This window comes from Lynx rufus, unplaced genomic scaffold (genome assembly GCF_022079265.1).
Source record: "Lynx rufus isolate CCGP_SWC_20201006 ecotype Redwood Valley unplaced genomic scaffold, mLynRuf1.p SCAF_27, whole genome shotgun sequence".
Classification (NCBI taxonomy): Eukaryota; Metazoa; Chordata; class Mammalia; order Carnivora; family Felidae; genus Lynx; species Lynx rufus.
This window is the reverse complement of record NW_025814842.1, coordinates 7911532-7935106: the sequence shown is the minus strand read 5'-3', so window position 1 is coordinate 7935106 and position 23575 is coordinate 7911532. Positions and strand designations below refer to the sequence as shown.

At 55.9% G+C, this 23575-nt stretch overlaps 3 protein-coding genes across 7 annotated transcripts; 2 read left to right on the top strand and 1 right to left on the bottom strand.

The window, feature by feature from the left end:
• Positions 1-2184: 2184 nt before the first annotated feature.
• FIS1 (fission, mitochondrial 1) lies at positions 2185-6678 on the top strand. 2 transcript variants are annotated; one of them, XM_047089183.1, is made up of 5 exons: positions 2185-2351; positions 3709-3841; positions 5149-5225; positions 5662-5767; positions 6364-6678. In XM_047089183.1, exons 1-5 carry the CDS (start codon positions 2307-2309, stop codon positions 6459-6461), a joined length of 459 nt encoding a protein of 152 aa, XP_046945139.1. In that variant the 5' UTR covers positions 2185-2306; the 3' UTR covers positions 6462-6678. The 2 variants fall into 2 exon arrangements, with proteins under 2 accessions (XP_046945139.1, XP_046945140.1); XM_047089184.1 differs by lacking the exon at positions 2185-2351 and adding an exon at positions 3049-3189.
• A 93-nt stretch (positions 6679-6771) lies between these two features.
• CLDN15 (claudin 15) lies at positions 6772-13416 on the top strand. Of its 2 annotated transcripts, XM_047089182.1 has the most exons (6): positions 6772-8210; positions 8692-8960; positions 11570-11734; positions 12662-12743; positions 12811-12927; positions 13010-13416. In XM_047089182.1, the coding sequence occupies exons 2-6, from the start codon at positions 8744-8746 to the stop codon at positions 13128-13130; spliced, it is 702 nt and encodes a 233-aa protein (XP_046945138.1). In that variant the 5' UTR covers positions 6772-8210; positions 8692-8743; the 3' UTR covers positions 13131-13416. The 2 variants fall into 2 exon arrangements, with proteins under 2 accessions (XP_046945138.1, XP_046945137.1); XM_047089181.1 differs by having other exon boundaries at positions 6772-8960.
• A 3811-nt stretch (positions 13417-17227) lies between these two features.
• Positions 17228-23290, bottom strand: ZNHIT1 (zinc finger HIT-type containing 1). Of its 3 annotated transcripts, none has more exons than XM_047089278.1 (5): positions 23153-23290; positions 19264-19434; positions 17879-17958; positions 17575-17744; positions 17228-17479 (listed from the first exon to the last, which is right to left on the bottom strand). In XM_047089278.1, exons 1-5 carry the CDS (start codon positions 23208-23210, stop codon positions 17458-17460), a joined length of 501 nt encoding a protein of 166 aa, XP_046945234.1. In that variant the 5' UTR covers positions 23211-23290; the 3' UTR covers positions 17228-17457. The 3 variants fall into 3 exon arrangements, with proteins under 3 accessions (XP_046945234.1, XP_046945235.1, XP_046945233.1); XM_047089279.1 differs by lacking the exon at positions 23153-23290 and adding an exon at positions 22860-22954; XM_047089277.1 differs by lacking the exon at positions 23153-23290 and adding an exon at positions 22582-22844.
• Between the last annotated feature and the right edge of the window lie 285 nt (positions 23291-23575).

The following is a 23575-nucleotide window of genomic DNA, read 5'->3' as shown; positions in this document are numbered from 1 at the left end:
TGGATAGCAGAGGAAAGTGGGAAGTGTAGGTGAGCGATCACCGGAGACGCGAGGAACACAAATAGTGGAATCCTGTTTAGTGGGTGTTTGCTGAGCTCTTTTCGTGGGCTGCCCACTAACAAGAGGCTGTAGGGCAAAAGACCAGAGCAGGCTTGCAACTAATACTGTAGTCAAGGGAGGGGCCCAGGGCCCAGAGTGTGCTAACAAGTGCCAACTCTAGGTTTTAGTCCCACTAACAACAACAACAAAAAATGTCAGCTTCCTTTCTGACCACTTACAGGACCAAGTTGAGAAGTGCATGCTTTTTCGTTTTGTTTTGAATATTACCATCCACATCCAAAGAGTCCAGATGACTCTGACTTTCAAGCTGTGTGTTATTTTGTTATATCGATGCGTCATCATTTAATAAAACAATTCCCTGGAGCTTTTGTTGTCTGTTTACCTCCAAAGATAATGCAGGAATGAATATCTTCATGGCTTCCTTTTCCTTTTTCCTTTTTTTTGTGTTTTTTTTTTGTTTTTTGCTTTTGTTGACCATTTCACAGATTACCAGTTAAGTAATATTACATCTTGCAGCTTTTACTACATACTCCCTCGTTGCTTTCCAAAAAGTTAATGATGGCGACTGCAGTATTTATTTACACAACAATTACAAATTGAGTATCTACTAGTGGTAGGCACTGAGTTGAGCTCTAGGGGTATAATATGGGCAATATAGACACAGACCCTGCTGTCGTGTAGCTTCCAGCCTCTAATGGGAGGGTGGCATTCATCAGGTTATCACACAAGTGTGTAATTGTAAACAGACAAATAGTGTGAATTAAAAATACTGGCCGCTAGCCAAGACAGTGAAACCAGTATTATAATTTCAGCAGCACTGGTGGTAGTTTGCGGGGTTTTATTTTTAATTTTCCTACTGTACTATCTAACAAATGGTTTCTCAGTGTTGCCTTGCCTTTTAGATTTTAAGTTAAAGCCAATTGTTTCTCTCTAGTTCACCCTGCTGCTTAAGGGGAGTCCTCTATTGTAAACCAGCAAAAAATTACAAATTTAGGCCTGAGGTTTTTAAAGATGAATAGCTAGAGTGTACTTATGAACTTGTTCTACCCTCTCCTTTATCTTTTAATGGGACTCCTCATATCAGTCATTTCAACTGTCTGAGCTCAATAGAGAAGAATAATTCTTGCCTATCTAACTCACAAGGCTACTATGAGAATTAAACAAACAAACAATTAAAAGAGCTTTGCAAACACGAAAGATGTTTGGATGATAATCTCCTGCATCTGCACTGCCCTATTTACTTTTGTTCGCTTTATTTCATGTATATTTAACACATATTCATTGGACGTTGATCTTGTGTCAGGTGCTGGAGACGCACAAATGAACAAGAGCCTATCTGTGCCCTCATGGAACTTACATTGTAATGTGCACTGGAGCACTGTGGGTCAAGGTGAAAAGAATTCGAAAGTCACTACCTACCCAGTCCCATCACTGCACAGCACAGGAACCAGAGGAGTGCACATTTACCTTTCCCATGTTTTGATTGTTCCTCGCTGCCCACGTGACCCACGGCCGATGCTCCCTCTCAGGCACACCCGGAGGATGCTTTATCTAAGTATTAAAAGATTGGACCCTGTCTGCAAGTAATGGGGTAACAACTTTCAATTCCCATTTAAAGATTTCCGTATTATCCCCTATGCGTATGCACTGCGGTTTCTGGGTGTATGTTAACAGGTCCAGTTGTCAGTCCTCTTGTAAGGGTCAGCAGAGGCCCTAAAAACCTTGGGACCAGTTATGATTTTGTTACAGGCACCGAAATGTCACATAGCCTCCGGGTTCCTAGGCCTAGAGGGGGTGGGGCCGGAGGAGAGGAAGGTTTAGATCAAGCCGGGTCCTCCAACTTCTTCTTTCTGCTGTTTCTGAGCCCAAGGGCCAGCTAGAAGACACAGTTCCAAACTTTATTAAGGCAGCCTCGGTGAAGGAAGGCACATACAGGGAACTCGGGAGGACGAGCGGGGGGACTCGGAGTTGCAGCGGGAGCCGTCCGCAGGTGGAGAGGGAAGGGGGTCGGGCGGAGCTTGCGCATTAGTGCCCCAACCCGTGCGCCGAGGGCGCCGGAAGGAAGGGGCGGGGCGTTCCCCGGCGGCGGGGCGGGCTCGGCATCAGCAACTTGAGGTGATTGGCTCTGCGTGGGGAGGGGGCTCGCTTCCGCCGGACGACGGAAGCGGCCCTCCGGCCCTACCAGTGGGCCATGGAGACGGTGGCACAGTAGCGACCTAGGTGTAAGGATTGCAGGGGCGGCGGCCATGGAGGCCGTACTGAACGAGCTGGTGTCTGTGGACGACCTGCTGGTGAGGCCTGGCCCCGAGGGAGGGAGGGGGAACATTCGGACGGGCGGGTCCTGAGGAGAGTCCGAGTGGGGCCAGACCCTCTACCCAGCACCAGGCTCTCCTAGGGAGGCCGAACTACGGCTCCCGGCACCCTCTGCAGCGTCCGGCTTCTGCCCAGAGGCTCTTCTTTGTCCCGGAGGCCAATGGGACTTGTAGTTTCCTGCACCACCACGCCCCAGACTCGGGGCCTGGAGTCTGGGGTGGAAAGACTGACCAGTTCTGAGTGCGTGCAGGAGTTAGGAGGTCAGGGTGCGGACACCTGTATTTGAGTGTTCCTTCGGTGACAGGGGAATATAGCGACTAGCATGAAGTTTCATATGTTACTCACCGAAACCGGCACGGTGCTAAGTGCATTGCCGGCGATATCTCAATCCTTGTAGCTCTAGGAAGTGGGCACTACCCTTATTCCCACTTAGCGGATCAGAAAAGGCCCAGACCCAGCCGGGTGGGGCTGGCTGGGGGAAGCAGCCACCGACGAGGGACGGCGTGGGCTGTTGTTGAGCTGTTCGGACAGCGTGTTTACTGTTCAGCCAGCCGCTCGGGGTCAGCTGCTTCGCCGGCGGTGCCTGGAGCCGCCACCAGGTGGCATCTCCGCTCGGTACCACTAGGGGGAGGGAAGTGGACAGGGGTAGTGTCGGGGGAGACACCCTGCTGCCAAGAAGCAGAGTACCTGGATCCCAGGGATGGAGATGGCGGAAGCCGGGATGCCAGGTGCCAAGGCCCGCGAGGGAAACGTGACAGAGACTGGGGAAGATGGAGTGTAGCTGGGAAATGGACACCCAGGTCCTGGTAGAGAATGGTTCGTCCCTTCCTTTCTAAAATTTTTTTTTTTCAACGTTTTTTCATTTATTTTTTTTTTTTAATTTTTTTTTTCAACGTTTATTTATTTTTGGGACAGAGAGAGACAGAGCATGAACGGGGGAGGGGCAGAGAGAGAGGGAGACACAGAATCGGAAACAGGCTCCAGGCTCCGAGCCATCAGCCCAGAGCCTGATGCGGGGCTCGAACCCACGGACCGCGAGATCGTGACCTGGCTGAAGTCGGACGCTTAGCCGACTGCGCCACCCAGGCGCCCCTTTTCATTTATTTTTGGGACAGAGAGAGACAGAGCATGAATGGGGGAGGGGCAGAGAGAGAGAGAGACACAAATCGGAAACAGGCTCCAGGCTCCGAGCCATCAGCCCAGAGCCCAACGCGGGGCTCGAACTCACGGAGCGCGAGATCGTGACCTGGCTGAAGTCGGACGCTCAACCGACTGCGCCACCCAGGCGCCCCCGTCCCTTCCTTTCTAAATGACTCCTCTCCTCTCTTGTGGCAGAAGTTTGAAAAGAAATTTCAGTCTGAGAAGGCAGGAGGCTCCGTGTCCAAGAGCACACAGTTTGAGTACGCCTGGTGCCTGGTGCGAAGCAAGTACAATGATGACATCCGCAAAGGCATCGCACTACTGGAGGGTGAGGTGCTAGGCTACCCGACCCTCCCCTTCCCAGTGGCCTTTGGGTCCGTCCTGCCCTTCCCAACCACCGTGGCCTCCTTCCCTCCCTCCATCTCAAGTGCTGGGATCCTGTGTCGACATGGGACCCTGTAGCTGTCACCTCACAGTTATTTGCCAGTAAACGCACTGCAACAGAGGGCTGCACCCTGGCCTGGCTTCGCCCAGTTTGCTTGTGGCGTCATCACTGTTTAGCCAGACAGAACCATGGCGCGTCACTCCCCCCAGGACTCAGTGATCTGGCAGTCTGACAGAAGGAGGGTGACTTGTCTGAGGTGACACAGCTGATGAATTAATGGCTGAATTAGGACTAGAAGCTCCTGTCTTGTGTGTCCCAGGCCCTTGCTCTTTGGCCCCACCATGTTGCTTACTCAGCAGCAGTTGAAAACCTTTCGTGAGGGTGGCATGGGATTAGTGCAAACCTGCGAGCAGATGGTGCTTTTTTGATTGGAATCCTGTCTCCCGTTGGTTTTCGATAGGTCACTGTTTTGTCAGAGGCCATACTTGACCTCCAGATTTCTCTGTACCCTGTACCCGCTTTCTCTTGGCCAAGTATTCACGTGGAAGCAAACAGTACACTAGCGAAGGACGGCTATTGTGAATCGATAAAAATAAGAATCTTTTTAAATGCAAATAACCTCACCCGGCATCTGCCTAAGTTGCTAATTCAGATTTCTCAGGCTTCCTTTACTGCAGGGCATACCTGTAGAAGATGTCTCTGAGCGTTGCCACTTCTAGCTGAGGAGAAAGTACGGGCACTGGGGAAGATTTATGAACACCTGCAAAGCTACTTAGCCCCAAATTGTACAGAAGCCTCTGCGAAGTCACTGAATTAAGATAGAGTCAGGCGGGGGTCATTCAGAGAATGCTAATTGAAGGGGAGTTTTGAGCTGATTTTTTAAAGGGGGGGGAGTGCAAATTTATTTTAACCCCAATCTGGGCAGCAAACAGCTACAGTGAGAACACACAGCGGGTACCTTTGGCTTCTCCAGTGCCTCAGTTTCCTTCCAGTTCACTTAGATGAACCAGAGCTGACCATACAGTGTTGAAACCGGGGCGTTCGTCACCGGGGTATTTGGCAGCCTGGGTTTGTGCTGCCCCGGAGCCCTGACTGGGAGGCCAAGAAGGGCCAGAGCTGAAACGGAAGCTCAGCACGGTGACTTTGTCCCGGGGTCGTACAGGGATTCGGAGAGTGGAGGGGGTCTCTGGGACACAGGCACTAGGAGAGGAGAGGAGCGGGTTTCACCCTCTTGCCGCCACCCTCCCCAGAGCTGCTGCCCAACGGGAGCAAAGAGGAGCAGCGGGATTATGTTTTCTACCTGGCTGTGGGGAACTACCGGCTCAAGGTAAGGCGGCAGCCCCCTTCTTCCCCCCCTCCCTCTCCGGGTGGGCCACCCCACCCGTCATTTCCCCTCCAGGGTAGAGCCCTGGCCGTCAGGGAGGCCGGACAGGGCAAGTGGGCAGGGGGGTGTCGGGTACAGAGGTGCAAGGCGACGGGTCCGGACGCCGAGGGAAGGTGAGGGACAGAAGATCCAGGTGCCAAGGGTGTGGGTGACCTCGGGATTGGGGTGCAGCCCCGAGCCTTGGGTGGTTATCTCCCCAGGCTTATCACCCCCACACAGTTGGGGTTGTTTGTGGACTCTACTCCGTTGGGTGGGGCCGGAGGGAGGGAGGAGGTGGGGGTAGAGGGAGGAGCCTCCGGGGCAAGTGCAGGTCCCTCTGAGGGGCTGGAAGAGGCTGGAATACTGGGGGGGGGTGTGTCTGTGTTTTCCCTGAGCGCAGGAATATGAGAAGGCACTAAAGTATGTGCGGGGGCTGCTGCAGACAGAGCCCCAGAACAACCAGGCCAAGGAACTGGAGCAGCTTATTGACAAGGCCATGAAGAAAGGTGAACCTTCCCCTCGGCCCCCCACCCCCCTGCTCCCCGCTCCCCCTGCTTGCCTGTCTCCCTGGCCCCGTCGTCCTGTCCTCCCAGGGCACCTCTCTGCTCTTCGCCAAGTCGTCTTCCTTCCCCCACGCCTGGGCTCTCTGGTCTCCCTTTATTTTGTATTTATTTAATTTTTTAAAATTTGCCCTTCAGAAGATACTTTTTTTTAATGTTTATTTATTTTTGTGAGAGGGAGAGACAGAGTGTGAACAGGTGAGGGGCACAGAGAGGGAGACCCAGAATCCAAAGCAGGCTCCAGGCTCTAAGCTGTCAGCACAGAGCCCGATGCGGGGCTCGAACCCACAAACCTCGAGACCACGACCTGAGACCTGAGCTGAAGTCGGACGCGCAACCGACTGAGCCACCCAGGCGCCCCCTCTCTGGTCTCCCTTTAAAGGACCCCTTCCCCCGCTCCAGGCACATCCTCCTCAGTCCCTCAGTCCCTTCTTTCTGTACGCCTTGGAGTCCCTTGCCTCATGACTCCAGGGGAAGAGGCGCACCGGGCAGGGTCCCTGTGGGGGCTGGGCTCCTGACAGTCTCCCTTTTCCCTTCCCCAGACGGACTAGTGGGCATGGCCATTGTTGGAGGGATGGCCCTGGGCGTGGCGGGCCTGGCTGGACTCATCGGACTTGCTGTATCCAAGTCCAAATCCTAAAGGAGACCGCGCCTCCGCCTCTGCCCAGGGATGCCTGAGAGCCTGTGGAGGACGTTCGAAGGGGGGGTGGGGGGGCGGCCGTCCATCCTTTCCGTCCCTTCCCCTGTACCCCATCACTGCCCTCCGCCTTCGGCCTCCTCTCCCCAGAGACCTGTCCAATAGCCCCAAACCACGTGCTCCGGGACGAGTGTAAATAAAACTGGGCTTTGGCTCGGAACCGCTGTGTCTGTGTGGAAGAAGGGGCGGGCTCCACTGGGCCCAAAGGTGGGGGTCACCCGTGGTCCTTTCCTGCTCGCCTCCCTACTCCTACCCGCCCCCAGGCTGGTGTGGGGTTCGCCTTTGTCCGCCAAGCTGCCCAGAGCCCACACCCTTCCTTCCTTCCCCTCCCCCAAAGCAGTGGTAGGCAGCATGGGGACACAGGGACACGGGACGTGGCCTTTGCACGGTGCTGGAATCCTGGGAGAAAGCAGTGATGGGAGGCGGGAAGGGAAGAGCTGAGGGGACAGGCCTGGATTTATGTCTCCTGTCTCCTCTGACCCACACAGCTGCCTCTTAGCACGTGGAGTTTTCCACACCAGGGGGGGCCCCCACTCGGTTTCCTCCCAAACCTCCACCCTTCTCTCCCTTTGTCTTCCTGCGCCCCCCTCCTTCCCGTCCTCTCCTGGGGAGGGGCCGCCGCCCAGGGGCAGGGCTGGGCCTTCGGCGAGGACTCCTCAGGTTCTTGAGAAAGGTTGCAAACCCAGGACATCCCAGTCATAGGCTCCAAGATGGAAGGTCAGGACCCAGTCCCCACCCAGCCTGCTTTGCCCCACACCCGCCCGGTGCCAGGCTCAGCGTGGGCCTGTCTTGCTTCACCGCATACCTCTCGTTCCACAGCCAAGCCAGCCTGGCTTGGGGGGGGGGGGGTTGGGGCGGAGGCACCTGAGGGGAGCGCAGAGGAGCCTGACACGGGGAGGGGGGTGATGGGATACCCTTCGGCTCCCTGATGTCCCCTGTGACTGCCTGGGGGGTAGCATCGGTTCCCCCCTACCCCTGGAGACCAAGCCCCTGCTGCGCTTGCCAGAGGAGAACCAGCGCTGCCCTGGCTGTGGCCTTGAGGCAGGAAATGATACTGTCTGCACCAGGACAGGTGCTCAGCCTCGGCTTGGGGTTGGGGCCCGGCGGTTTCTAACCCATCATAATTAATAGAGCTGGTGACAGTTCTGATAACTGAGCTGCTTAGATTAGCCACAGGATCACGTTCTGGGCCTGTGATTTATCCCCCTTGGTGGCCCTTGGCAGCGAGATCAAGCTTGTTGCCGAGAGTCAAAGATCAACCCGATGAGGGGGGAAATTCGAGTTCAAGAAGTTGAAGTTTGGAGGGAAGCAACCCACTGGTGGCCTCACCCTGTGCCCGCGGCACCCGGAGCCAGAGTGGTCCCCGAGGATGGAGCAGTTCCCACGTGCAGGGAGCTCTTGATCTGGGGTCACAGCGGTGAGGGAGCCAGTTCTAGTTCACAGAAGCAGGAACAAGCCCGAGGGGCTCAGACTCCAGGCCCTTGTGGCTCTGGTAGATGGTGGGTCTGGTTTGAATCCAGGTTGACTGGACTCCAGAGCCGCGGGTTCCGCCCAGACGCCCTGATGCCTTACTCAACCTTAATCTTCTTCGGTGACTCAGTAGCCCGAACCCTAAGTCTTTGGAGTTTCTTAAATTGTTCTCACCAACATCCAGGAGGGGGGCTCCGCTCCCCGGATCCTGCCCCGCGAAAGGTCTGTGTGTGGCCCCGGTCTCTCTCTCAGTCACCTTCTCTTTCCTTGTCCTGGCTCCATTCTCCGGCCCCCCGATGAGAGCTGAGTCAGAGCGACTTCCCCGCTTCCCCTCTGCTCCCAGTGCCTCCCATGGGGGCCCCCCTCAGCCCCATCCGTTCGTTGGTCACTCCCATTAGTCCTCTCCGCCCCCCTTGTGGGGCGGGGAGCCCAGAGGCTGGGGGAGGGGGTGGACTTTTGGCCCGTTCCGTTGCTTCCCTCCATCTCCGCGTCAACAGCTGCCCGGCGCTCTGGGCTCATTCCTCTGCCCGGACCTTCGGGGAAGCAGGAACCCAGAGGGAGGGCAGGGGGCGGAAGCCGGGGGGGTGGGGGCAGATCTGCACCCCAGGTTGCTGCTGGCCCCCCCTGCTCTCTCCACCTTTCTCTCCAGCCTGCCTTAACACCCCTCCTTAGCCAAAGCCCCTCAAGTTCCCTTGGGGCTCAGCCCCTCCCCTCCTCTGGGGCCCCAGGCGCCCCTCAGGGCCCTGCATCTCACCATGTCGGTGGCCGTGGAGATCTTCGGCTTCTTCATGGCGGCCCTGGGGCTGCTGATGCTGGGGGTGACCCTGCCACACAGCTACTGGCGAGTGTCCACCGTGCACGGGAGCGTCATCACCACCAACACCATCTTCGAGAACCTCTGGTTTAGCTGTGCCACCGACTCCCTGGGAGTCTACAGCTGCCGGGAGTTCCCGTCCTTGCTGGCCCTCTCCGGTATGGGGTGGAGAGAGCGGGGTGGCCCGCTCCAGGGGGCGGCGGGAGGCGGGGAGAGACCCCCGGGGAGGGTGACTGCTGCCCACGGTCGGGTCTTGGGCACCGAGCCGATAAGGGAGGCCTGGATCGAGCTCGGGGAGCTGGGAGTGCCCGGCGGCCCCCATCTGGAGCCGCACTGGAGACCTCGTCCCACGTGTCCCCCTGCCCTAATGTGACACCCCTAGTGGTTCCAAGTGCAGGCACCAGGGCCAGACTACCGGGCTCAGCTGACCAGCTCGGTGCCCCCGGCAGGTGATGAAACGAGCTTCGTTCACCCCAACTGTAAAACCGGGGGAACGTGCACAGGCGCGTGGCATGGTTGTGAGTGTTGAGCTACAGCCCGGGACGTTAGCGTGATTCTCGTTGGCCCGTGTGCGCACAAGACCGACTTCAGCATCTCAGCTTTGTGGTGAGAGTGCTGGGGGTCGTGGGGGTGCAGAGGAGGCCCATCTTGGGTTCTTGGCGTTGAGACCCTTAAAAGGCATCGGTGCCACTGCCACGGCGAATTCTCAAGGGCCCTCTTCAAGCAAGACTTCCCGCGGCGCTGTGTCTGGTGGAAGCAGCTAGGGGTGTGTGTGCATGTGTGTTCGGCGTTCTCAGGCGGTGGATTTTTTGAAGTTCTCGGAGGGCCGGAACGTACAGGTCTTTTGTTCCAGCAAGGTTCTCCTTGGTGGTATAGCGTCTTCCTGCTTCCTGTTCACCGAGTAGTCCCCAGCATCCCTCGGGGGAGTCTTTTCGGTAGGCCCGTGCCGGAGACCAGGAGGGGAGGACCAGGTCCTCTTTTTGGTGCCACTCCCGCACCCCCCTTGGAGCCGTCGTGCTCTTCCGGTTCGCCACTGTAGGTGCCAGGAAGTGGATGGAACTAAAGCCAACACTGGGTTTGGAACAGGGCTGCGGGAATGCCAGAGATGCTCTGCGCAGTTAAGGGGTCTGCGTGGGTCTCTCGTGCCCCTGCGATTCCCAGAATCTCCTGAGCCAGCAGGGATTTCGTGCCTTCATCCCCCTCTCCAGGATTTGCCATGTGCAGGGCACGTGCCCTCCCCAAGCTCCCGATAGAAGCTGGGTACCATCTGGACCAGAAGCCCCGAATGCCGGGTGGCCAGAAGGGACATTGCAGGCAGCCGGCTTAGCAGCACTGGCCCTTCCCGCCTCACCCATCCCTCAGCCACACCGCGGTTTGAAGAGGGGCGTTTGCCGTGAGCCTGTCGGCCCGAGAAGGGCCCCACTTGGAACTGCTGATGGAGGGGCAAGAGCCTGCTCCAGGGGGAAGGGCAGAGGGCAGCTGCCCGGCATCGGGGGTCGTCAGGGCACCCCACGTTGTGATGGTTCTTCACGCAGGCCATCACAGTGCCGTCTCCGCTGGCCTGGCTGCGTGGGGCGCGGGCAACCCCGTTTCACCCAAGCTGGAAAACTACAAGCACAAGCGTTAACCGGCCCACAGCCCCACAGGTGGTAGGGGTGCCGGAACCCAGGCTGGCGGATACTCTGGTCCCGAGGGGGGTCCTGACTATTATTTAATCCCCCACAGCCGCCCAGCCCACGCTCCCTCGTGGCCCATCAATAATCTCTCCTTTGTCTACCACAGCGGCCTAGGGACCCAGGGCTGGTCAGCCCTGGATAGAGAGGATACGGGGGAGGGGGGAACCCCAGAGGGAGTGGCTGGGAGTGAGAAAGTGCTCCCAGAGAACTTTGTCCCTCCTCTCTACCCGCCAACTCCGGGCCACTTCACATCCTCCTGGCAGGGACCCAGCGTCTTCAGCACCAGTGGCACGGCCCCACCCAGGAAAGGGGAACAAGGTCCTTGGGGTGGTTGGCAAGTATCAAAGAGAAGGGGGAAGAGGGGCCGGGAAGGAAACTGGCTGTTTCCTTCAGCTTTGAGAAAGGGGAAACCGAGGCATCCAATGTATATGAGCTAGATGTGCTTGGATTGTCCTTAGCCTAGATACCCCACTTTCCAGATCAGAACCAGCCCCCACCCAGTAACCCACGGGCAACTGCTGCCCCCTACAGGTCACTGCAGGAGAAAGCTCACTTCATGATGTCTAGGGGCTGTGCCACGTGGGACCTAGAGAGAAGCAGATGTGGGGCAGGGGCTGAGTACTCAAGTGCAATTTCTGTCATTCGCGACGGAGCAGTGGTTCTCGGCTGCGATTGGGGGCGACTTTGTCCCCCAGGGGTCATTGACAACGTCTAGACATTTTGATGGTCCCTCTTGGAGCGGACTCCTGCTGACATCTAGTGGGTAGAGGCCAAGGATGCTGCTGAACATCCCACAGGGCCCAGAACGGCCCCCAGACCAAAGCAGTAGCTGGCCAAAGTGTCAGTAGTGCCAAGGAGACAGCCAGTAAGCAGGTGCGCCGAACCAGGGGCGGGGGGGCGGGGCCTGAGTTGAGCCCCTAGGAAGGAGGGGCGTCAGGGCTCCAGCGGAGTAGGGCCCCGAAGGGGAAGGAGGGGACTTGAGGGCCTTTATGGACTGAGACCCGAGCAGGGGCTGGCTGTAAGGGGCTGGCTCAGCCCCGGAGGGGGAAGGGGCCAGCTTAGGGACCCATGGCTGCGCCCCGCCTCCCCAGGGTACCTCCAGGCCTGCCGGGCGCTCATGATCACCGCCATCTTCCTGGGCTTCCTGGGCCTCTTCCTAGGCATGGCGGGGCTGCGCTGCATAAACATCGGGAGCATGGAGCTCTCCAGGAAGGCCAGGCTGGCCGCCGTCGCAGGGGCCCTGCACATACTGGCTGGTAACTGGGGGAAGGTGGTGGTGGGTGTGCCCTGCGTTGTCGTGGGGGGGGGGGAGTGTTGAGAGTGGCGCCAGCAGACCCGGGGTCCCCTGTCGCCTCCAACTCCCCACTCCGGCGGGCGTCTCACCCTCCCCATTGAATGGACACCCGCCCTCTCTGCTCAGCTCTTCCCTGCCTCCCCGTTCACCCCAGCCTCACTCATGCTCCCCCAATCAATCCATCAGCAATGTTTCTTGAGCCCCCACTAGGAGCCAGGCATGAGCAAAGGTGAGTGAGCGACTGTCCCCCAGAGGTTACAGCCTGGCCGGGGATACCGGAGTCTGGGGTGCGCGGGGTGCAAGCACACTGCGCACAGCAACAGCACCTTTGTCAGTCTGTAAAGCACGCGCACGTTACCGCCTCACAGCCAGCCTGCGAGGTAGGGTGGGTCTTGCCCTGTTCTCCAGATGTGGGAACGGGCTCCTTACTGGAGGCGCCCCCAGAGGGCGGCAAGGCTGGTCCTGTAGCCCAGGGGTCTCACTGGCCTCAGGCCTTCACTGCGCTGGGTGACAGAGGCAGGTCACAGGCTCCGGGGGGGTCGGGGAGGCCGAAGGAAAGGGGTGTCGGGGCAGACTCTGCGGGAGGATTGCCCGGACAGCCGGACTTTCCAGGGTGGGTAGGATTTGGATGGGGCAGATTCCAAACGAGGCAACGATGTGATCAAGATGCTGGGCAGGAAGGGCAGAGCGTGGGAGACTAGGCAAGAAAGGGGGGCTGCGGTTGGGACCCGAGGGGAAAGTCATGAGCTAGGGAGCGCAAAAGAAAGAGAGGGAGTGCAACTTGCTCTTGGGCGTCCAGATCTCGGGGCCGCCCCCCGTGTGGCCCTCCCCCAGCTCCCTCCCTCCGCTGGGCCTGGGGCGCGAGCGCCGCCCTCCTCTCCCTCCCCAGGTTTCTGCGGGATGGTGGCCATCTCCTGGTACGCCTTCAACATCACCCGGGAATTCTTCGACCCCTTGTATCCCGGGACCAAGTAAGTGTGGGAGCCCCGGCCTGGAGGGCAGTGGGTGGGACTCGGCCCTCACCGTCCCTGTCCCCAGGTACGAGCTGGGCCCCGCCCTCTACCTGGGCTGGAGCGCTTCCCTGCTCGCCATCCTGGGCGGCGTCTGCCTCGGCTCCACCTGCTGCCGCACTCCCGACGCGGCCCCGGCCCCCAGGTAGGGACCGGCGCGCGTGGCGGCGAGGGGGAGGGGCGGGAGCGGGGTCGCCCCACCGCTGACCCAGGCCCCTCCGACCCAGGCTCCCCTACGAGGCCTCCGCGGTGCGGTCCCCCGGCCTCGCCGCCCCCCTGCACCCCGCGGTCTCGGACGAAGAAGGCGACAGCAGCTTTGGCAAATACGGGAAGAACGCTTACGTGTAGAAGGCCCGTGGACCCCGTGCCCCTGCCTCTGCCCCCAGCGGCCGGAGGTCCCGCCAACCCCGGGCTGCAGGCCACGCCCCGACTCCGCCCCGTGCCCCCGAGCCACGCCCGGCTCTGACCGCGCCTCCTTCGTCTGACCGAGAACCTGCCTCCTGAGAACTCACCTCGGACTCCTGAGGAAGGACCTTCTGGGGCTGGGCTCTGGTTGGTTAAGGGAGCAGAGGCGACCCCGACTGTTTGTATTCTGTATGATCTATGCAGAAATAAATTTGTACTGTGAACTGTTCAGGGTTTGGGGGTGTCATGCTCGTGTCATGAAGTGGCTGGCCAAGCAAGGGTTGGCTGGGGTGCCCCCAGGGTCGTCGCAGTTCTTGGACCTCAGGCTGCCACCTGTCCCTCTCTCTATCCCCTTCGGACTGTCTCATCCGAAAAAGAGAGGAGGGGCTGCAAGTGATTTCAAGAGTGGGGCACCCATGATTATGGCCAAGAGTCATCGAGCAGCAGATGTGGTAAGACCCACCTCGAGGAAACTGGAAATGGCAGAGATGCCCCCTGGCCGGCCCGAGACGACAACTCACTCTCTTTACTCTCAGCTTTTCCCACAGCAGTACAAGGAGACAGCTGGTCTTGAACACTTGCTTCGGCTGTGCCTACGAGTGGACACCACAAACCAACGAGCCCTTTGAAACTGTGCGTCAAATCAACCACGTCTGGTGCAGGCAGATTTTTCTAGGGAAAGGTTCAATAACTTCCAGCAAAGTCTTTGAACGTCTCTTCACAGAGGCCTGCATATTGCTGGTGCGTGTCTGACTTGATGGCGTCCAGCTAAGACATGGCACTGGGCCCTGGGCTGGCTTGGGAGACAGGAAAACGAGGCCACAAGAGAGGGGCCTGGCGTCCAATGGAAGGAGAGGGACACCCCCCCCCTCCCCGCCCCGCGCCTAGCCCCTGCACTGGGCTGGTGCACCATCCCATTTACTCTTCCCTCTATCTGGCTAGTGGCTGGAAGAGGTTCAGAGAGGTGAAGCGACCTGTCCAAGCTACACAGTTAGTAAGCAGTACGACCACGATCTGTCCAAGACCAAAGATACAACTGGCCTGCTTCCTGGAATCTTTGGCTTTCCAAACTCATTCCCATCAACTGAATTCACCTGTCATTGAGGGCTTTGGGAGTAAGCCCCCAGGCTCTAGCCTTCCAGTCCAGAGGGTTAGCCTCTCCTTCCCCTGTGTACCCAGGAGGAGGCTGTGCTGCTCCATCACATGACACTGGGTCCAGCCCCTACAAGCTTTTGGCACAGTGCAGATTTCCCAAAGACCCGGGTGAAAACCCATCTCCCTAGCACACAGGGAGCGGGCAAAAATTGTTCAAGGCTTTCCCTAAGGGATGTGTGCTTTTAAGTGGAGGGGTCCAGTGATCCCTTCCTAGAGGATGTCAACAGATGACTCCTGGAGCCACTTAGCTCAGAGCAGTGGGAAGCCATTGGGTCCGGCTCTGTCCTATGAAGGTCAGTTGGGTATGTCCCTGAGTAGACACATCTTACACCAGGCAGAATCTAAGTGATTCTTTTTATATCAGCAAAATATGAAACAAAGCCAGTGAATTTAGGAACGAAACCAAAGAGACTACTAACTCAGTGCAAATCTGACAGGAGTTCCAATGGAGGTGATCACAGTGAAGCACTGATGTATTTCTCCACCAAGAAATAGTCTTTTCTTCTATTTCCTTCCTTCCTCTTTTTTTTTTTAAGTTTATTTAGAGAGAGAGAGAGAGAGAGCGCACATGCGAGCTGGAGAGGGGCACAAGGAGAGGGAGAGAATCCCAAGCAGGCTCTGCGCTGTCAGCCCCAATACGGGGCTCGAACTCACGAACCACAAGATCATGACCTGAGCCAAAATCAAGAGTCGGCTGCTTAACTGACTGAGCCACCCAGGTGCCCTTCTATTTTCTTTCCTGCATGTACTTGTTTTGTTTTTTTAAGTAGGCTCCACGCCCAGTGTGGAGCTTGAACTCACGACCTTGAGATCAAGAGTCACATGCTCTACTGACTGAGCCAGCAATGTTCCCCCTTGCATGTACTTCTTGATAGAGAGGGAAATAAAAAGGTTAGGGCCTAGAAAAGTTTCCTTTCATGGGAGGGAGACACAAATTGAGGCCAGAAGTTAGATGCCAGCAAACTGGGTTCCTGGTGTCCCAGTTACTATTGCTTTCTGACCATCCCAAGACTCAGTGGCACAAACCATTTGGTTATACACATGGATTCTTAGGTCAGAATTTGGAGTGTGGCAGGGATGGCTTGTGTCTGCTCCATGACAGTGAGGACACAGTCATGAAGACCCAAACAGCTGAGGGTGATTCGACTACCTGGATGTGTCTTCACTATCACAATGGAAGCCTAGGCTAGAATGGCTTGAAGGCTTGACTCAGCCACCTGCGTGTGGCCTCTCTGTGTGGCCTAGGCTTCCTCATAGCAAGGCGGCTTTAGGATAGTTGGATTTCTTGATTTTTCTTTCTTTCTCTGCCTCTCCCTTTCTCCTTTCCCTTCCTCTTCTTTCCTTTCCTCCTTTCTCTTTAGTAGACTTCACACCCAGCGTGGAGCCCCACACGGGGCTCAAACTCATAACTCTGAGATCAAGACCGAGCTGAGATCAAGAGTTGGACTCCTGGGGCACCTGGGTGGCTCAGTCAGTTGAGCATCTGACTTCGGCTCAGGTCATGATCTCACAGCTTATGAGTTCGAGCCCTGCATCGGGCTCTGTGCTGACAGCTCAGAGCCTGGAGCCTGCTTCAGATTCTATGTCTCTCTCTCTCTCTGCCCCTCCCCTGCTCATGCTCTGTCTCTTTCTCCTTCAAAAATAAGTAAACATTAAAAAAAAAAATTTTTTTTTTTTAAAGAGTTGGACTCCTAACCTACTGAGCCACCCAGGCGCCTGGAGGATGGCTGGATTTCTTACATGGTGGCTGAGGGATCTAAAACTCAAGTGTCCTAGTTGACAAGGCAGAAGCTTCCCTGCCTTTTATCACCTATCCTTGAATGTCACATGGTCTCACCTCTGCCACCCTGTACTCGTTGAAGCAGTCAGAATTCTGCCTAGATCCCAGGGAAAGGGGACAAAGACCCTACCTTTCGATCAAAGGGTTGTCAAAAAAATGTACAGCCATCTTTTAAAACCACTTGGGATTGTCCTCAAACCGCATCCTCACCACCATTCAACTTGGGGCGGCCACCGACACCAGTGACCCCACCTCAAGTCTCCAGAGAAAGGGCAGGCAGTTTCTCAGGCAGGCCCTGGGACACCTGAGCCAGCTGTAGGAAAGTCCCAAAAGGGGGGAGGAGAGCCTATACAGATGCCTAACACCGAATTTACTGGATCTCATTAATATCTCATTGAGGTTACTTGTTCAACAAATGCTTCCTAAGCATGTGCTTTGCTAAGTTCCAACAGGATACAGAGCCTTAAGACAACAACTCCAAGGAGCTTATAAGCTCATAGCACACAATCCACTTAGAGGAGGCCTGAGTGTAAGAAGCTTTAACAGCACACAAGAATTACAGCACCCAGGGCCACCAAGAACAGAGGCCTCTATATCGTGAATTCCCCCATGCCTCCAGAAATGTCTGGGTTTTCTCGGATACTAATAATTTTGCACACTGCGGCCCCTGGTAACAGCAGCCTCTTCTGGAGGCAGCACCAAGGGTGAGGGCTGATCTCTCTACCCAGTTAAGTATCAAGAGGATGAAGACAGGGGACTGGCTCCTCCCTCAGTCTCCTCCTGTGCCCCACCCCCAGCCCTCACTCCACTTCCCTGTCACCCAGTCCTAACTGTGCTCAAATGATACTCGGGAGAACTACAGAAACAAAAAGCAAAAGCAAATGCACCGAATCCATCATCAAAAAATGACATAAAGCGACAGCCAAAGAAGGCTGAGATGTGGGCGTGGCAGCAGAATGGGACAAAATCTTCCTCGGTCAGGGAACCCAGGGAGACAGACAGTGGGAGGGGTGACTGACGCATAGAAGGAAAACCCACGGAGCAGTGAACAGCACAGAGACCAGTGACCCTCATGCCCAAACCACCACGTGACCAAAGAGGCAGGTTCCTCCTCGGATGACACCTTTTATTACAACGGCACGCTGAGGGCCCAGCCCACTTCCCCCCAAACAGCCCCCGGGACTAGGCCTGTCTTCCCTGGCAGGTAGGACACAGTTTTGCTGGGCGAGTGAACGGCTCCTCTCTCGGTCCAGAAGAGCAGCTCTCTCCTTGGCCAAGCCTTCTCCGAGGCTGAGGTGGGGTGCAGAGGGCCTTCCCCTCTGGGGACGCCCAGGCTCACACAGTCCACTTCAGGCACCTGCAGGCAGTGGAGGCCCAGGAGGAGGAGAGGTCCCGGGAGGCTGGGGGATAGGAAGGAGAGGATGTGGGCGCAGGGGGAGGTTCTGAGCTCACCTGGTCTCCTGGTGGGTGCCCAGACAGCGCACCGTGCAGTACCGGGCGCCACAGCTGACGCAGGTGTACGGGGAGGGGAAGCCGCAGACGGCACAGAAGGGCCGCTGAGGCCGGGAGGGGGGACCCGCACAGGCTGTCAGATAGTTGGGGCCCTCGGCCACGCTCAGGTTCTGTAGAGACAAGGGGAAGGCTCCACACCTCCTCCGCCCACCCACGTGGCAAACACCGACCTGGGACAAGGACCTCTGCAGGCTCCTTCCTTCCCCGTGGGGCCCTCCCAGTCCCCGGGGCCACGCCCTCTCACCTGCTCCTCTAGCAAGGCCTGAAAGTTCTTTCGGAAGCGAAGTTTAAAATGATCGCCTCGAGTTTTCTTCTTTTTCTTTCCTACAGAGGAAGAACAATTAATTACAGTTGACTCTTTTTTTTTTTTTTCCAACGTTTTTTTTATTTTTATTTTTTGGGACAGAGAGAGACAGAGCATGAACGGGGGAGGGGCAGAGAGAGAGGGAGACACAGAATCGGAAACAGGCTCCAGGCTCCGAGCCATCAGCCCAGAGCCTGACGCGGGGCTCGAACTCACGGACCGCGAGATCGTGACCTGGCTGAAGTCGGACGCTTAACCGACTGCGCCACCCAGGCGCCCCTACAGTTGACTCTTGAACAACACAGGGGTTGGGGTGCTGGCCTCCTCCACGTAGTCCAAGACCTGTGTATAACTCTGGACTCCCCAAAAAACAACATCAAATAGTCTACTGGTGACCAGAAGCCTTTCTGACAATATAAACAGTCGGTTAACGTATGTTTTGTATGTTATATGTATTATATACTGTATTCTTAAAACAACACTAGGGAAAACAAAATATTAAGTAAATCATAAGGGGGGGGCGCTTAGTCAGTTGAACGTCCAACTTTTGCTTTCGGCTCAGGTCATGATCTCAGTTTCATGGGGTTCCAGCCCGGCATCAGGCTCTGTGCTGGCAGCATGGAACCTGCTTGGGATTCTCTCTCTCCCTTTCTCTGCCCCTCCTCCGCTCATGCTGTCTCCACCTCTCTCAAAAATAAACAAACACTAAAAAAAAAAAAAAACAACTTAAGAAAAAAGAAAGAAAATCATGAGAGCAAATATATTTACTGCACCGACTGAACAAATCCCACATACAAGTGGACCCCTGCAGCTCAAACCCCCGTTGCTCAAAGGTCAACTATAGTTACTTGGCACGTGCCAAGAAAGACACCATCTTTCTCTGTGCCATCGTTCCCGACACTCATGTGTCCACTCCCTGCGCACACGCTCACCTGGGTTCTGAGTCGGCCTCTCACTACCATGTATCCCTCCCCTCACTTCTCTAACCTGCTCCTACATTCATCTCCACGCTCCCCTAAGTCCAAGGCTCTAAGTCAGAGCTCGAAGTGCTCCCGAAGCTCAGCTCTCCATGTTCTTTACTCTACATGTGCTAGAGGAAGGTGACGCAGAGGGGGAGAGCAGCTGGCTCACAGTCACAGAAGTCACAGAAGCCAGTCCCTGACAAAGCCAGAGGGGCTCCTGTGTCATCTGCTCCCCCACCCCCTGCCCCAACCCGATGTCCCTCTACAATCTGTCTCCAGGCAGACCCCTTCCCCTTCCTTTGGCCTTGCCTCCCCAGCCCGGTCCTCCCTCCCTCCACCCGCCTCCTTCTACCCCTGCCTCACCAGTGTCTGCATCATCATCAAACTGAGGCAGCCTTTTGCCGAGCTGGGGGAGTCCTGCATGGGGGTCGTCCTGGAAGTTGTCATTCTCCAAGGCCTCGAGCTGCCTGTTGATGCGGCGCTGTCTGGCAGCCCGGTCGAGCACCCGCCGCTGTCCAGGGTCCTGGGAGCGAACTGGGTGGGGCAGAGCCAGGGAGTCATGAGGGCACGGGAAGAGAGAAGCCGGGCTGGCCTTGGTTCCGGGAAGCGTGCGGACGGAACCACAGCTCTCTGATGTCATCTGAGTCACCAAGCCCTTGGCACCTGTACCTTCTCCCAATATATTAGCCCCTCTGGCTTGCCTCCCTCCTGGCTAACAAGGCTGTCATTTCAGTCACTCATGCCTTTGGCCCTGGCCTTTCCTCCCAATCCCCAGACCCAGCCAAAGAGATGCCTCCTGGAGACCTCTCACTGCTGGCAGAAATCATACAACCGTGCAGATGGGGACCACTGTACACGCAGGGCTTGCAGCCTCTACTGGGACCTTCATGCACTCAGCTGTCATGCTTAGCAATCTCATTTCCTACTTCAAAGGACACACGTAGAGATGCTCATCCTCCAGCCCGCTCTCAAATATAACTGCCTGGCACCCGCCTTCCCTCCATTCCAAGAGGATGCACCCCCTACCCCTCCACTGAGTCCCATTGCTAAACCCAACCCTCCTTCTCCAGCTCGGGTCCTTCTGTCCCTCCTGCATCTTCAAACCCTCTTCCCCAACAGGGACCTTCCCTTCACTGGAAAAACCTGCCAAACCCTCACGTGTTGACCCAAATTCACAAAGACTCATCTTTGAGAGAATCGCCCATGGGAAGCTTCATTTCCTCACCTCCCATCCACTCTTCAACCCCCAGCAAAATGACTCCCATTCAGTGGGAACTACTCACACTCAGGACCCTGGCGATGCCCTAGGGCCAAATCCAGTGTGTATTTCTAAAATCTTCCTTTTACTACACCCTGAGACTTTACTGACTATTTCCCTCTGGTGGAAAGAATCCCTTCATTTGCATCCCTGATGTGACTTCAGGTTTTTCTGATGGTGAAAAGCACTCAGCAAATGTGTTTAATGAAGAAGGAGACATTTTGTGTAGAATTATCTGATCCCAGTGAACAGCCGGTAGGTAAGAAGAGAGAGGTTTAAAATGGTGAGGTCAGTGGGGCGCCTGGGTGGTTCAGTCAGTTAAGCATCCAACTCTTGATCTCAGCTCAGGTCATGATCTCACAGTTTGTGGGTTCAAGCCCCGCATTGGGCTCTGTAATGACAGTGCAGAGCCTGCTTGGAATGCTCTCTCTCCCTCTCTCTCTGCCCCCACTCCTCTCTCTCTCTCTCTCTCTCTCTGTCTCTCTCTCAAAATAAATAAACTTAAAAATTAAATGGTGAGGTCAGCGGCTGACTTCCTGCAACCAGTTGAACAGCCAGTTGTGGAGCTCAGGAGAAGGTTCAGGATTGAGAGAACCACTTTTTGGAGTCATTTGCTTTTGGGAGAGACAGCCCTATGTTTGGGTTTGAAATCCCAGGAAAAGAGATCAGACTCAGAAAGAGATGGGGACAGCCCTCTCCTTAGAGGCGAGAGGGCAGGCCACATGACAGGCTTCGAGCAGTAATCAGAAATGACCCCTTCGGCACTGCAGCCCAAAATTTTAAATCTTCCCCTCCAAGTCTGCTTCTCTTCCTGAACTCTCTAAGTTAACAGAACCATCTGCACAGGCATCCTAAACAAGAAACCTAGGAGTTATTTTAAACTTCTCTCTTTATCAGGGTCTCACAACTCTACACAAAATTATCTCTTTATCCATTGAACAGATATTTATCGAGTGCCTGTAACCAAAATAAATACCATCGGCACCAGGGGCTAACACTGGGCACGCACTATGAGCCAGACGCTATGCTAAGCTCTTTGTGTAAGAGCTTTAACTCTCTATCAACCCAACGCGAGAGATATCATTATCATCCCCAGTTTACTAAAGTTCAGAGGTTAAGAAACATGTCCAAAGCTCATGTAGCTGGTATGTGGCTTGGGAAGAACGCAGAGCTTCCCAGCTCTGGATCACTGTATACTGCCTCCCTCCCAAGTACCAGGCGGTGCCCTTGGTTCTGGGAATACATGAGCTTACAGTCTAGTGGGGAATACAAATGATCAAACAAATGAGCAGAGCACAGGATATGTTAGCACAAGGAAGTACATGGTGCTACGGGGGCACATGCCAGAAACACCCAACTGGCCCTGGGGTAGTCAAAAGATTTTCCAGAGGAAAATAAGAAGTCTAGGTTGAGATCTGACTAATGAGTAGAAGTTACCTTGGTTGGGGGAGAGAAAAGGGTGTTTCAGGCTTTCATACCAGCATGGGAGAAGGCTTGGATGGCAGACTGCGGTGCCTTCAATAAATTATAAAAAGTTCAGTATGGCTGGTAATATAAAGCATGTAGGGAGGGGGTGCTGCGTGGTTATAAAGTCAGGCCCGCTGTTAACAGTCTTACCTGTAAGTGTCTAAAGAACTTTGGATTTGGGGATTTATACTGAGAATAATGGAGATCCAGCAAAGAGTTTAAGAAATGCTGACACGACTGGATTCATTAAAAAGTCAATCTGGTGGACTGCTCCACCCACATCTCTTGTGGGGACTACTCTAGTCTCTAGACCTGCGCTGTACAAGGGGGTAGCCACTACTCACCTGTGGTTGTTTAAATGCTGTAGATTAAGTAAGTTTAAAATTTAAAATTCAGTTCCTCCGTGGCACTAGCCACATTTCACATGCTCAACCGCCACATGTGGCTAAAGGCTGCCATCCTACACGGTGCTGAGTAAGACCATTCCCATCATTCCAGAAAGTTCCGCCGTACAGCGCCGCTCCGCACTGAAGCCAGAACTGCCTCTCTAAAAGATAAATCTCTTTCGGTCACTCCCCTGCCTTAAGAGAGCCTGTAATGATTCCCCACTGCCCTCTCCAGAGAATTCAAACTCTCTGGCACTATATGGGATGCCTTTCAGGTGTACCTTTCCCCAACCCTCCAGACTATTCTTGCTATTCCTCCGCAAGCCCCGAACTGTGAACTTGGCTCCCCAAGCGACTTGCTTTCTCTTGCTTTCCTGCCTTTGCACGCGCGGTTCACGCTGCCGGGAATGAGCCTCGGCGCAACTGCACCGAGTGAAACCTTAACCCGACTTTCAAGCCTCCATCCAAGCGTTTTCCCCCGCCCCCTTCCCGGTGCCCTCCATCCCAGAAGCTAGGTTAGGTGCCACTCCTCCCCGCGCCCAGGAGCTGTGCTCCCCTCTGCCATCGCACCTATCACTCTGAAGTGCAGTGGCAGGCCTGCGTGTCTGTTCCCCTCCCAGAAAGCCAGTTTGGGGATGATAGGGATCTTTTTCCTCTCTCCAACCCAGGCGCCCGACGTGGAGTAGGCAGGCATCAATTAAACATGAATGGATGGTCTGAGGAGCGACCCCGACCCCAGGGCCCGAGCGCCGGGGAAGGGATTTGAGACTAATAACTGGTTGAAAACATCCTAGGCCAGGTTCGGATTTGGGAGGCGGTAAGGGGCCAACCGCCCGGGGCTCACATACCCGAAGTTTTCTTCTCCACCATTTCCACAACACAGCTGACGGAAGAGCCTCCTGCGCACGCGTGCTAAAGCACCCGCTGTGGAAGGCGTGTCATCACTTCCGGCAGCGCGTGCTTTTGCGCGTGCGCAGAATTATCCCACTAGAATTCCCAAAGCTTCCACCCATTACGTGATGTTCCCTAGGAGACCAGAAAGCTTTCCGCCATATTTTATAGGGGCAAAACCACTTCCGGCTTCAGGGTGGCTGTGTATTTTGTGGGGTCCCCTACGTGGATCATTTTAAAGAGGTGGTACCAGTGGTCTTTTGAGAAATGTTATTTCCCTTTCGTCGTCCTTCTGAAGATGCCACCATCACAAAGGCAGTCCCTGGAGATTCTTCCCGGGGCGGCAGAGATGATGGGCAGGACTACCAAAGAGAGTGCGTAGGCTTGAGTGGGCAATCCGAGAGGCCCTTGGTGACCCTCTGCCGAAACCTCAACCCCCTGCGCCCCTGGCGCCGCAGACTCCTCGGCCTTCTCCCTCCTTGCCGCCCGCTGCTCCGCTCGTCCCCGCTCCGAGCGCCCCCACGCCGTGCTCGCCCGGCCTTCCGCCCAGCCGCTCCCGGCAGAGCTGTGGCAAAGACCCGCCTCCGCATCCCGCCGGACCTGCTGGGGGTCACTTCCCCTCTCCGGGTTTCAGTTTCCTCGTGTGTCAGGCGGCGCTGGGCCGGGCTGGCTC